Raw genomic sequence first — 14,591 nt, 5'->3', positions numbered from 1 at the left:
CCTTTCTGGCCCTCATCCACCCGTCTCAAAATCGGAACCCCTCCCCCTGGGGCAGTTTACTCCACTACTTCCCGCTAGGAAGCACTAGAGACTGCTCTTCAGCCCCTGGGCAGAAACTGCTCCCTACCTGGAGCACGGGCTGTCGCAGCTTTGATTAGTTTTGCTTATCCAGGAGGCTGGGCACACTCTTGGTCAAACTCAGCCCACACTGTCTGCAGACACAACTATTCCACCATTCTGTCTATAGGAAGTCTCCCACCTCTGTCCAGCAGTTGTCCAAGATAGGGATTGAGAGATTTTGTGGAGGACCTTGTAATTGAAAATACAATAGGATTTGGGATCAGAAGAGTACAGTTAAAATCATTTTTATGCTGTTTACTAGGAGTGTGCCCCTGTGCAAATTCTCAAACTTCACCGTCCCTTGGAATCCTCATTTTTCAAACGAGGGTAGTAACATCTCACATGGCTGGGAAGCCTAACTGAGCCGGTAGACAGAAACACCCAGAACAGAAACAACATAGCTGTCACTCAGATGTTTCTTTTCTTCCTTCTCCAGATTCTCTGGATCACTCCTCTCACCCTCCATCTAACTCTGGAAATACCGGCTATGGGGTAGGTTACTGAATGTTACCTGAAGACTCAAATTGTGCCACATACATCTCAGCTGGAAAAGGCTTACCATAGCCTGACTCCCCTCTGTGTTCAGTTCCCCATGCAGAAACACAGTTCCTGACACAGCAGGCACGGGGAACTGTTGGTCAAATGCATGAATGGGTCTGGTGCAGAGATGATATATCGTGGTAAAGTCTTTTAGGGGGGCGTCCCGTTGTTTTCAGAGAAAACATCATCATCAGGTTGACCAAAGCTGACATCATAGGCAGGAGGTGGAGTAAGAGGCTCCAATTTGGGGGGCACCCCCAAGCTCTGCAGATCAGGAGCAGTGGACATGACCCGGGATCCCCGAAGCCGAAGGCTGACTGGATCTCTTCCAGAGTTTTGTGGGGTCATAGATCCCTCTGAGCCCACTCGCCTTTCTAATCGGGCTCTATTGGGGCCGTCTGGATTGCTAGGCTGTCCTTCCTCAAGTTCTGGGGGGATTACAACACTGCTGTAGGGGGGTGGCTGATCCAACAGCTGGGGGCGGCATTGTGATTCCAACACCACAGCCTCTTCGTAGGTTGGCACCTCAAAGGCTTCATTGTCACTGAGGGAGAAGAAATAAGGTTACTGGTGGCCTCCTGAAAGGAGTCCTTTTTCCCTTTACTGTCATCTATTGGCAAAAGACCCACCCACACCTGACCCCACCCACCACCTCAAAGATACCAGTAACAGGAAAGCAGAGCTGTATGTCTGAGAGACTAGAGGGACACAGGGCAAAAGGGTCCATCGTATATTCCTAGAATTCTGTCCACCCCTTGACTCACCGTGCATTGCCTGAGGCCCCTGGGCTCTCCGTCTGCATTGATCGGAACCCCCATTCCAGAGAACAGGCCAGGAGGCAAACAAACAAAAAGAAGCCACCCAAGGCGAGAAAGAAATAAGCAACAGGGGCGATGTCCGGCCGTATGCCCAGTAAAGCCAGCCCCAGGAGGAAGGAGGTGCAGCACAGGAAGAGAAGCGGCTTCTCCAGTCTCCCCCACAACTGGGTTGGCACCATGGCCCCTCCCCAGGCTCCTGCAAAAAGACACACAGGTGTGTCTAAACCAGCAATTGGCGTCCCGTCTGGGTCAGATTCCAAAGTAGCCATATTAGACACCTTTAGGTTTTAGGTTCTTCAGTCTCGAATCAAATGGCTCAAATATATGATCTTCAGAGTTCCATTCAACTTTGTAATTTTCTCTATGATCACAGTGCCGTCCCAAGATATCAGTATGTGTGGAGTAGCCAGGAAATAAAAGTCCAGGAGCCTTCATGCGACTTACTGTGTCATGGCCCTGCCTTCCCTCCTTCTTCCTTCTTTTCTGCAGTCTCTCTTCCAGCTCTATCTTTCTACACCATCCAAGACTCAGTCTTGGCTGGCCCTGCCTGGGGCCTCCGTGCTCACCAGCATCTGTGGAATCCAGGTGATGAGGCAGGCCCTGGCTTTTCTCTATAATTGCTCTGCATTGGACCTCCACCCTACCTGCCCCCATCTCCCCAGTTAGACCCTGTTGGGGAGGGAAGCTGGGGAGGAAAACCCCATCTTTCCATTTCCTCCACTCAGCCCATGCTCTGGTTGGGGGGAGAAAGTGCCCATGCATGCAACAAAGGGACACAACTATGTGAGAATCTTACAAGGCCTAGGGCAATGGACAGAGGCCCAGATAACTCCTGATCTCTCCCTGTCTGCCAGGGTATCCCATCCTCTACCGGCCTTAACTCAGTAAGCTCAGATTTCAAGTTTTCTGTCTGTAGTCACCGCAAGGGCTAGGAAGCTGGTGGGGGGAAGCCTTCTTTTCCCTCTCCAACACGGCTGCCACGCCTAGGCAGCAGCGCCCCAAAACCAACCCATTAGTTGTTCCCTGAACTCTGCATAGCAAGAAGCCACAGACTCTAGGTAGGGACCAGACCCCCTGCTTGAACCCTAACCCCAATCCCATGGCCCTCCTGCCCTTCTCACCGGTGTTAGGAATTCCTCTCTCACCTGTCTGGACCGACTCGGCAGAAAGTAGGTTGTAGGGGAGCGGAAGGTGGGCGGGTGGAGCCCAGTGGCTCCACCCACTTGTCTGTTCCAATCCCTCAGTTCCTGCGCAGGCTTCCTCCTCCCCTTTCTGCTTACCGAGTGGTGCTATTGCCCCACCTTGATTTTTTTTGGTTTTTACACCACCCACCCCCTACAGTGCCTTAATGAGAGTGCTCCTGCGCCCCCGCCCCACCCCAATGATCTTTGTACTTAGGACCAGAGTTATATTCGGTTTCCTCTTCTCTTCTCAATGCGTACTGTTTTCTGAGTAGTTTGTCTTCTGTTTAGGTAATATATTTTATGCTTGGAGCAGAGGCCACGGTTTTTTTACTCTCTAGATCACATAGTGCTTTGCAGGATTTGCTGTGGCATGGAATGGCGGGTCGTGCTTCAGCTGCCAAAGTACCATTTCTTTGAACTTGTTTTTTGCAGACCTGTAAGACGTTTTGGTGTATGGTTCTTGGCCCAGTTAACTCTTATTCTTCAAAGTCACGTCCAAGGTGATGCCTGCTCTGGAGGCTGTCTCCACAGTGTATCCACAGCATTCCTTCCTACCCCTGTTCAAGCCTTTAGGTGTTTCTATAGTAATTTTCTATTTACATACCTTTTTTCCACCATGAGCTTTTCAAAGTGAGTGATTAGTTTCAATAAATTCTGAATCCCTGCAGTTGACATGGTTCCTGACACAAGGTAGATGCTCACTAAACATAGCTGAATGCTCTCATTAGAAGGCTACCATCTTGCCTGGCCTCACCACACACTGGAGATCCAGGACCCGCTCTTATTTTTCTTTTTCTTTTTACGTTTTTATTTATTTATTTGAGAGAGAGCATGAGCAGGGGGGAGGGGCAGGAAAAGCAGGCTCCCGACTGAGCAGGGAGCCCCACATGGGGCTTGATCCCAGAACCCTGGGATCATGACCAGAGCCAAAGGCAGACACTTGACTGAGCCACCCAGGTGCCCCTATGACCACTCTTTTTTTTTCTTTAAGAGTTTATTTATTTGACACAGAGAGAGTACAAGCAGGGGGAGCAGCAGGCCTAGGGAGAGGGAGAAGCAGATTCCCCACTGAGCCGGATGTGGGGTTCGATCCTGGGATCATGACCTGAGCCCACGGCAGATGCTTAACCAACCCAGCCACCCAGGCGCCCCTATGACCACTTCTTTAAGGGGAATCCTGGTAATAAGTCTAGGTGAGGCAGGTGTTGGGAGGTGTAGAGGATGGAGGCATACTTTACTCTTGAGACACAGAGAAGGCTACAAGGCTGGGTTCCAGGCCTTCAGAGTGTTACCATTGGACAAACCAAGGGGAGTAGGAGATAATGGGGCACAAATATAATCCCAAGGACAGTCGTGGGGCACAGCCAGGGCTGCTGCATCAGAGGATGTGTGGAGTGTGTGTGTATGTGTGAGAGAGACAGAGTGGGAGAGGAGAGAGGAAGGGAGGGAGGGAAAGAAGGATGGGGGCCTGGAGTGGAATGCAGGTGTGCATAGTGGTGGAATGTCAATGCTTATTCTCTGACCAGATAGAGGAGGGGGAGGAGATGTAACAGGAAGGCTGTGGTAGTCCAAATGAGCTGTGTCTCTATACGAAGTGGGAATGGAGAGTAGGGGGAGAGCTGGTTGTTGTTTTGTTTACATGAATTTCCATACTGTTTATCGCATATAAGGAAAGTATAACTGGGGTCAGAAGGATTTGCATCTGGGGCACCTGGCTGGTTCAGCTGATAGAGCAGGCAACTCTTGATCTCAGGGTCTTGGGATCGAGCCCCACGACGGGCTCCCTGCTCGGCTGATGCTTAACAACTGAGCCACTCAGGCGCCCCTGGAGAATGAGATCTTTGTAGCATAAAGGCTCTTGGTTGCCAGAAGGAGCCTACATTAGAAAGACTTGCTAGTTAAGAACCAGTTCCAAGTCAGGAAGGTTGGACTGCTGGCTGGCTGTGCCTTTAATATATTCTCTATCACAATAATTTTAAATAGATTTTCTAAAAATTCCATTTTTACACTTTTACTCTTTATTTGAGGGGGCGGGCAGAGGGAGAGAGAATCTTTAAGCAGACTCCCCGCTGAGCATGGAGCCCGATGCAGGGACTTAATCTTAAGACCCTGAGATCATGACCTGAGCTGAAATCAAGAGTTGGCTGTTTAACCCACTGAGCCACCCAGGTGCCCCTAAAAATTCCACTTGTTAAATATAAAATCTTGCAAAATATTTAAAGGTCATAAAGAAAAAAAATCATCCACAATCTCCTTATCCTAACATGGCCATTTAAAATTTCTACACATTTCCTCTAGTCTGTTCACACACTGGTTGAAATGATCTCTGGTTGAAATCAGAGGACTCACGGGTCGCCTGGGTGGCTCAGTCGTTAAGCGTCTGCCTTTGGCTCAGGTCATGGTCCCAGGGTCCTGGGATCGAGCCCCACATCGGGCTCCCTGCTCAGCCAGGAGCCTGCTTCTCCCTCTCCCACCCCCCTGCTTGTGTTCCCTCTCTAGCTGTCTCTCTCTGTGTGTCAAGTAAATAAATAAAAAATCTTAAAAAAAAAAATCTACATTTAAAAAAAAAAGAAATCGGAGTACTCACCATTTTGTATTTTTAAAAAAATTTAAACATTGTATCATATATAATTGATCTTTTGATACAGTCTTTGTTGTGGTAATTTTTAACAGCCACATAATATTTTATTGAATGGATTACCATAATTTAACATGCCTTTATGTTATGTTACTTGGTAGCATTGAGTTTATTTTATTCAATTTTTTTTTTTTTTTTGTCCTCAAATGTTTCAAGAGACAGAAAGTAGATTAGTGGTTGCCAGAGGCTGGAGAGAGGGAAGAAATGGGGAGTAACTGCTAATGGATTTCTTTTAGGGGTAATGAAAACGTTTAAAAATTAGTAGTGATATGGGGCATCTGGGTAGTTCAATCAGTGAAGCATCCGATTCTTTTTTTTTTTTTTTAAAGATTTTATTTATTTATTTGAGAGAGAGAGAGAATGAGAGATAGAGAGCACAAGAGGGAAGAGGGTCAGAGGGAGAAGCAGACTCCCTGCTGAGCAGGGAGCCCGATGTGGGACTCGATCCCGTGACTCCAGGATCATGACCTGAGCCGAAGGCAGTTGCTTAACCAACTGAGCCACCCAGGCGCCCAGAAGGATCTGATTCTTGTTTCAGCTCAGGTCATGATCTTGGGGTTATGGGATGGAGCCCCTTGTGGGGCTCTGTGTGTAGCCTGCTTGGGATTCTCTTCCTCTCTCTGCCCATCCCCAAAATAAATAAATCTTAAAAAAAAAATAGTAGTGATGCTTGCGCAACTCTGATATGCTATAAAAGACCCACTGAATTTTACACTTTATAAGGGTGAATTATGCTTCCATAAAGCCTTTTTAAAAATGATGCTAAATGAAACTCTTCTTACGTGTAGTTTTACCTTCTTTTTGGATTATTTCCTCCCATTAAATTCCAAGAAATGTCATCGAGACAAGTAACATGAAAGAAAGATTTTGTTTCCTTGAATACATATGGCCAAACTTCTTCCCCAAGGTTTTACTCTCCTTTTTCATCAACTTAGTATCCTTAGCAAAATATAGATGCTAAAGATACTATTGGTCATTCTGCTTTCTACTTGCCTGCCCCTACAAACCACCATGTTAGGGGTTGGATTACTGCCCTAGGCGGGCCCACTATGCCCACCTCATTTTGGGAGGGGATAGTGAAGGGAGGGAAGTGGGAGGTTGGTGGGGAGGGGGAAGCAGAGATAATCGGCAGACTTCCTGTGAAGGGTAGTTGATGTCTACCACCGTGCACTTCTCTACGCCTCCATATTCTTGTGATTTTGTGTTTCTGAATCTGAGTCTGCTTTATACTTGTAGCCAACATGTATGGAGTGTTTTATGTACTGCTCACTGTGCTAAATGCTTTATACAAATTAAGTAATTTAAAATGTAATAAGAGGTAGTTGCTGTTATTATGTTCATTTTACAGGTGAGATCAGAAACTTGAGGAAAATGTATAGCTAATCAAGGGTGGGGCCGAGATTTGAACCTGTAGTTCCAGTCAAGAAACCTGGCTCTTAAACACTATGTCATCTGACTCTAAACACTCTTTTTGGCTGATTTAATAATGATAATTTAATAAAACACCTATGACATTCTAAAATCATAACTCTGGGGTCTCTCCTGAAGGAGTGGTTAGATGTTATTTCCCCACTGTTTGGCATCTTAAAATGCTGACCATCAGAGAGCAAAGGCAGCAAAAGAGATTATCAGAAGATTAAATAAAATTATCACTATGTAAGGCAAGAATGGGAAATTAGGATTGCAGGCCCTGTATCAGGATGTTTATCTTTTATGAGCTAATTAAGACTGATTACAAAAGGTAAGACTTTTACTTGAATAGCTCTAGGCTAAGCCCAATGTGCAGGTGACTTTTTAAAAAAAGAATGTAGGTAAGAATATGTGTGTATGTTTGTGTGTGTGTAGAAACAAATTGGCCCAATCTCCTTTGATCCTTGACAATCGTGTGGCTAAGTCTGATTATCATTTTCATGTTACGGAGGAGGAAACCAGCTCAGAGAAAGTACACAATTTATTTAGTTAGAATCAGACTCAGAATCTTGCCCTTTTAACTCAGTTGAGAGTGTTTCTCTTTGTGTTCATTGCCTTACCCACAGCTCTTTCACATGTGTAGGGAAGGTGGATAAATGATTTAATATGAAGTATATCAGCATCATTGATATTTCTGGGATGGAAATGCTTCCCATAAATGGTGAATTCTCAAGTACATAAGAATAAATACACATTCTCACTCTCATCAGCTAGTTGTAATACTGCACAAAGCTCACTGGGAATGCACCGAGTGAATATGAGGTATAGGTTGTCCCTCCAGCTCAGCTATTCAGCACCAAGCCACAAAAAGTGATTCTTGAATTTGAGAAGTTGAGTGTGGTTGTTGCCCAGGGCCAAAAAAAGCATTGTGTTTATGAGATGTCTGCCGATAGCGGCAGAGGAGTTCCACATGAGTATGTCCCTAAATAAGAGAAAACAGAGTGGTTGTGGTTAAGCACATATTTTAAGAGATGTGAAGACCAGGTTTCAAATCTCCTTCCTACCACTTACTTGCTGTGTGACCTTCTGTAAGCTATTTCATCTTTCCGCATGCATGAAAGTAAATGGAGTTAAATATTAGTTAACTTTTTCTTTTAAAATAAAAATTGTCTACAGTGAAATGCACGGATTTTCAGTGGACCACTCCATAAGTTTTGATAAAGACTTAACACTTGTGTAACTCAAACTCCAATCAAGATATGAAGCATTACTATCATCCAGAAAGTTCCCTCATGCCCCCTCCCTGTCAACCCCATAGGCAACTATTGTTTTGGTTTCTTTCCATCTATTATACTCTTGAGAATGGTTTCTATTTTATGGAACAACAATTTATTTATTTAATGATAACCACTGATAACCATTTGGTTATCCAACTAAAAACCATTTCGTTTGTTCCCATGATTTTGCAATTCCTACATTTCTATACATGTTTTTATTCATATGCATAAATCAGAAAAATTCCTGAAAGTGAAGTTTTTGTAGAGATTGCCATTTGCTCTCAAAGGAGTATAAAAATTCACTCTCCTGCTCACATTGCAGGAATATCTGTTTGCCCACACCCTGATCAACAGTGAATTATGACTTGGATTCAATAAACTTTTACTTTTCACTTGCTACACAGGATGCTCCACGGTGTATTCAGTAATCTAATAGGAATCTCGCTCTTAAAGAGCTGTTAGTAAGAGGAAAGATGTGTACATAACTACTTGTAAGACAGGGTACAAAGTGACAAGGAACAAAGTGCTGCTGGGCTCCCCGGCGCTGACAAGGGTGGGGACCGTAATGCATCATGGATATGGGTGGGGTTTGTTTACACTCCTTCTACATCTGTCTCATCATTATGCATGGGGTAGATAATAAATACTTACATCATTGATTGGTAATTAGTAAGAATTTGCTGATTTAATGATTCATGATCTTTTGATCCCTTGATCCTCACTTAATTGCCTCCCCACCTTTTCCAGTCTTTTTTGGCCTGGCATCAGCTAGAGCCAGTCATACCCTTGAACATGGGCTTGGCAGAGGAGGGAGTTGGTCTGATCCAGGCCAAGGGTTTCCGTTTTCCCCAGCCCCTGTGAAGACATTGAAGGAACTCTGTGGTGTTAAGGTCTGGGATGAGTGAGGAACAGTGGCCCAGGGGGCATCCTAGCGACCAATCCCGTCTTTCCCTGGGGTCCAAGTGGCTACTTCTTTCTGCTTTCACTTTTGCTTATACCTGGGAATCGTAGTCAAATGAAGGGACTGTGATTCCTCTGAGGAGAATGATGAAGAGTGAGCCCCAGGTTCATCTTCCAGCTGGACTCCTACTTTCTCTGTACACCGCCCCAGCAGCATCCCTTCCTACAATCCCCATTCAGCTTTTCTACTTTGAGACTTCCTGCATCTCCCCTTTGACCTGGTTATCTCCTTCTCCTTTGCCATCCCCATCTCTTTTTCCCTTCTCTCTCTCACGTTCTGCTCTTTTTTTTTGGTCCATTTATTTGATAAGCATTTACTCAGCACGTATTATGTGCTTACAGGAGCAGCTATGGTACATAGTTTGCGAGGTCTGGTGCAAAATGAAAATACAGGGCCCCTTAATTGAAATTAAGAATTTCAAGACCAGGCAGAGCATCAAACCAGTCATGAGGGCCTGTGTGAGTACACAGGTTGCAAGTCCCTGAGGCTGAGGCTGACCTTGTGTGCACAGTATTGTGGGGACATGGTGAGAATGTGTAACATCACAGAACTGAAATCTCAGTACATTTCCTTTTCCTTTTCTTTTTTTTTTTTTTTAAAGTAAACTCTGTGCCCAGCGCGGGGCTAAAACTCAGGACCCTGAGATCAAGAGCTGTATGCTGTACTGACTGCACCCTCAGTATATTTTCAAGACAGTTTTATTATGGAAATATCCCAACACACATAAAAGAAAGAGGAAAGGATAGTATAATGAACTCTCTGTGTACCCATCAGCTTCAACAATTATGTTTCATCTACTCTTTCCATCTCCCCTACTTTTTAAAGGCGGCATGTCACTTCTATCCTAAATGTTTCAGAATGCAGTTCTGGCAGACGAGAACTTATCTGTGCCCAGCCACCCTGCCATTATCATACTTAATGAAATTAATACTAAACCCTTAGTATCACCCAATATCCAGTCCATGTTATTTTCCCCCGTTGTCTCAAAATGTGTTTGTACATTCTTTTAAAATATGCTGTTAAAGGGGTGCCTGGCTGACTCAGTCAGTAGAGCATACGTTTCTTGATCTCAGGGTCATTGGGTTTGGGCCCCACATTGGGCATGGAGCCTACTTAAAAAAAATTAAAAAGGGGTGCCTGGATGGCTCAGTTGGTTAAGCATCTGACTCTTGATCAGGCTCAAGTCTTGATCTCAGGGTCGTGAATTTGAGCTCCGCGTTGGGCTCCACACTGGGTGTGGAGCCTACTTATAAACAAACTATTAAGGACAATATGGACATTTCAAAAACAATCCAGTTAGGAAATCCAGTCAAAAGGTGTGAACAGATATTTCACTGAAGAGGATGTACAGATGGCAAAGAAGCACACAAAAAGATGTTCATTAGTCCTTAGGAAAATGCAAATTAAAATCACAACGAGAGAGCACTTACACACCTATCAGAATGGCTAAAATTAAAAAAGAGTAATAACACCAAATGCTGGTGAGGATGCAGAGAAACTGGATCACTCATGCATTTCTGGTGGGAAGGTTAAGATGGTTTGGCCACTCAGGAAAAATGTAGCAGTTCCTTGTACAACTAAACATGCACTTACTATATGACCCAGCAATTGTATTCCTGGACATTTACCCCCCAAAATGAAAATCTGTGTGCACACAAAGACCTGTACAAGAATATTCATAGCGAGTGCGGGACGCGGTGTGCTTAGGGGCGGCGACGGCCGCGAGAGCTCAAGCATGGCGGCAGCGGCGCTGGGCAGCTGGGCAGCGCGTGGGGATCCGCGTCCCCGGCCGTGGCCGAGCTGTGCCAGAACACCCCGGAGACCTTTCTGGAGGCCTCCAAGCTGTTGCTCACCTATGTGAGCACAACATCCTCAGAAACCCTAATGATGAAAAATATAGATCTCTCCAGATTGGAAACACAGCTTTTTCTCCTAGACTCTTACCTGTCAGAGGAGCCGTTGAATGTTTATTTGAAATGGACTTTGAAGAGGGAGAAACACATCTTATCTTTCCTAAAAAAGCTTCAGTGGAGCAGCTGCAAAAAATTCGTGACCTGATTGCCATAGAGAGAAGTAGCAGATTGTATGGATCAAATAAGAGTTACAGAGTAGAATTAGCTCAGCAACCTGCATCCAGTACCCAGCTTCCTCTAACACAGTCTTCAAATCCTAGTGGGTTAATCCAGCATGCAGAGAACAGTGAAGGACAGTCATCAAATCAACCATCTGCTCCAATGGTTACTACTGATTCAGTCATTCTAAAAGTTCTCCGGTCCAACATTCAGCATGTGCTGGTCTATGAGAACCTTGCTCTCCAGGAGAAAGCACTGGCTTGTATTCCAGTCCAAGAACTAAAAAGGAGATCTCAAGAAAAGTTATCTAGAGCTAGAAAATTGGATAAAGGTAGTGGCTTTATATAACCATTCATTGCTAAATATACATCATTGCTAAAGACAAACACTGAAATGTTGCCTTTTGCTGTATACATCGTAAAATTCTATTTCTATTTTGATTTTTTAAGAAGTACAACAGTAGTAAAATTTTACTGCATGTACCTCATAGACGCATCTATTAACACATCTTTTTTTTTTTTTAAACCGCAGTATGTGTTTGCAGTTTAATCATTGGTATGTGAGTTTTTTTAGGTATAATAGAACTTAAGTCTGTGGAACATATGATAGTATTATTAGTGAATTTTAATGTGAATTAGAAACTACATTCAAGATTAATCCATATGATTAGACCATTGATTAATTTTGGCTAATAAAGATAGTATTTACTGATGTATGGTTCTTCCTCACCCACTGCTGTCCACTGCCTGGGAATAAATTCAGCTCTGCCACTTTACTGTGCATCACTGAGCAAGTAATTTGATCTCTATGCCTCAGTTTCTTCATTTGAAAATAGGATGATTTTTAAAAAAATAGGTGAAATAGTACATGTAAATTGCTCAGAACAATACCGACCACATTCATCAACCAATAATTATTTGTGTGTTATCATTAATGGTCTTAGGATTTTAGTTAAATTTTTCCAATGGTAGCATTTTTACTTTGAGTTTTTATGTAATTAGCTTTTATCTAAGTCATTTCTTAATACTATATTTTCTAGGGGACTATGTAATTTTTCTGGTGATTACCTTAGTTTGCAATAAATGTTTTAACTGAGTCCACCTTCAAAAACACTCTTCTGCTTCATGTATGGTGCAGATACCTTTTGACAGAATCATCCCAATTCTTCCCTCCCATCTTTATAACATTGCTGTCATATGCTGTAATCACCCAGTACGTTGCTATTGTTATTATTTGAAGAAGTTACTTTTTATGCCAAGAATAAGAAAACAAAAGATTCTCTTTTACTTTCATATATTCCTTTTCTGATGCTTCCTTTCTGTAGATCCAAGTTTCTGATCTGTATCATTTTCCCTCTCCCTAAAGAACTTCTTTTAATATTTCTTTCAGGACAGATCTGCTAGAGATGAATTCCCTCAATTTTTCATTGCCTGAGAAACCCTTAATTTTTTCTTCACTTTTGAAGGATAATTTCACTGGGATATAGAATTCTGGGTTGGTGAGGTTTTTCTTTCAATAACACTTTAAACATTTTACCCTCCTGTCTTCTTGCCTGCATTGTTTATGACAAGAAGTCTGCTATAATTCCCATCCTTATTCCTGTTTAGGTAAGGTTTTCCCCATATCCCCTCAACTTACTCCCCATCCCCAGCTTTATTCAAGATTATCTCTGTCTTTGGTTTTCTACAGTTTGAGTATGACATGCCTAGGTATAGTTTCTTGGTTGGTGTTTTCTGAGCTTCCTAGATCTGTGGTTTGGAATCTCATTAATTTTGGAAAATTCTTGGCCATTATTGCTTCAGATATTTCTTTTGTTTCTTCCTTTCTTTTCCTTCTGTATTCCAAAATGAATGTATCATATTTTACTTTTTATCTGTCTCTGCCTCAATTTCCCACAGTTCTTAGATGTTCTGGTCCATTTTGAGATTCTCCTGCAGTTCTGTGCTTTTTTTTTTTTTTTTTTTCTCTTTGATTTTCAGTTTGGGAAGTTTCTGTTAACCTATCTTCAAGCTCAGGGACTCTGGCCTTGGCTGTGGCCCATCTATTGATGAGCCCATGAAAGGCATTCTGTTACAGTGTTTTTGATTTCTAGCATTTCCTCTAGATTTTTTTAAAGCTTCTAAACAAAAAAAATCTATTTATGTTATCCATCTGTCTTAACATGTTGTTTACTTTTTTCATGAGAGCACCTAATATATTAATCAGTTACTTTAAATTCTTTGTTAATTCCAAAATCTGGGTGGTTCTGATACTTGCTTTATCACTTCAGACTGATTTTTCTTGCCTTTTAACACATCTTGTATTTGTTTGTTAGAAGTTAGGTATGATGCATTGGGTAGTAGGAGCTGAGGTGAATAGGCCCTTTATGTAAGGTCTTATGTCCATTTAACAAGGAGTTGGGCTATGTTTAATGTTAGCTGTAGGTGTCAGAAGCTTCCGACTTCCTCTGGTATGCTTCTTGTCTCCCCTGTTGTCTTTGGGCTTTTCTAAAAACTCCTTAGATAGAGTCTGCATCTTTTAGTAGACTCCATTGTTGTTACACCAGAGCCTTGTTGGTGTAGTGGTAAGGTACGGGGGAGTAGAAGCCCCCTGTAATCTGGTGATTAAGTCTCAGTGCTTTAGTGGGCCTGTGACCTTCCCAAGTCTTTCTTGACTTTTTCCCCCCATAGACGAGATAGGAAGACTAGAAGTGGCTAGGGTCAGGGAAGTTCCCTTTCCCCACTTCAGAAAAGGCTCTGGTAAAATCTTTTTCCCTGAAGAGTAGGCCTTTATTGTAAAGAACGTTCTGGGCATACTTTGCAATTCTTAATCTTCTCCTCTTCTTTTCAGAGCTATGAGGAGATCTTTTTTGGTCTTTCACCAAGAAAACCTAGTGGGATTCTTGGAGGGAAAACCCACAAAAGTGTTAGGAACCCCTCCTAAGACTGTGTTTCTTACTCAAGCTAGTCCATATTCAGCCTCCAGCAATTTGTCGAAATTATCATTTGAGTGTTTTTACCAGTTTATGACTCCAGTGGCTTCTGTTCCATATAGCAGATGGCTGGTTGTGATTCTGTGTATTTGGCTAAGATTCTCTGTATTTGTCTTGTCTCTCCAGATTTCAGGGTGACAGTTTGCCCTGTGAATTCTAGGAGCTCAAGAAAAGTCAATGATTTTGGCTTGTTCAGTTTTTTGTTTTCCTAAGGATGGGAATGACAACTCTAAGCTCTTTACATGTCAGAGCTAAAACTAGAAGTCTCTCTGAGGGATTATGTATCTCTTTTCCTTTTTTTAATCATTTAATCACTTCTTACATATGTTGTTTAGGTATTTTGCTGCCCATTGTATTTTGGTAGTTTTGTTTTTATTATAATATTATACTATGTCATTTTCTTGTATTTGAAGATCATTCTGGGGCTTAGACTTAATTCAACAACATTGCTGTGAGACCTTGAGACAGTTCTTCATCTTCTTGGATTAACAGTTTTTTTACTATTTATGAAATAAGAATGCTTATTAACATGTGATCACAAAGGCCCTGTCCACATTAAAGTACTGTGTTCCTTCAGATGATCCCTGACATAAATGCCTG

At 42.9% G+C, this 14,591-nt stretch overlaps 2 protein-coding genes across 2 annotated transcripts in view; one reads left to right on the top strand and one right to left on the bottom strand.

Moving 5' to 3' along the window:
- Positions 1-14,591, top strand: part of LOC148162552 (uncharacterized) — a 52,065-nt gene that overhangs the window by 535 nt on the left and 36,939 nt on the right. The window contains exon 3 of the mRNA XM_088018395.1: positions 557-612. Coding sequence (XP_087874521.1) covers positions 557-612 — 56 coding nt within the window. The remainder of the gene's footprint in view (positions 1-556; positions 613-14,591) is intronic.
- TMEM139 (transmembrane protein 139) lies at positions 811-1,684 on the bottom strand. Its single transcript, XM_028106442.2, has 2 exons — positions 1,425-1,684; positions 811-1,204 (listed from the first exon to the last, which is right to left on the bottom strand). The coding sequence occupies exons 1-2, from the start codon at positions 1,655-1,657 to the stop codon at positions 811-813; spliced, it is 627 nt and encodes a 208-aa protein (XP_027962243.1). The 5' UTR covers positions 1,658-1,684.

This window comes from Eumetopias jubatus, unplaced genomic scaffold (genome assembly GCF_037043125.1).
Source record: "Eumetopias jubatus isolate StellerSeaLion01/CBP00866 unplaced genomic scaffold, mEumJub1_p1.0 scaffold_14, whole genome shotgun sequence".
NCBI lineage: Eukaryota > Metazoa > Chordata > Mammalia > Carnivora > Otariidae > Eumetopias > Eumetopias jubatus.
The sequence above is the reverse complement of the archived record's forward strand: the minus strand, read 5'-3'. Positions and strand labels throughout refer to the sequence as shown.

What these genes read in the sequence shown, in the direction of transcription:
- TMEM139 (XM_028106442.2), bottom strand. Translation starts at nt 1,657, where the DNA reads ATGGTGCCAACCCAGTTGTGGGGGAGACTGGAGAAGCCGCTTCTCTTC. An exon ending in GGGGCCTCAGGCAATGCACG is followed by an intron (nt 1,205 to 1,424) that starts GTGAGTCAAGGG and finishes CTTCTCCCTCAG; the next exon opens with TGACAATGAAGCCTTTGAGG.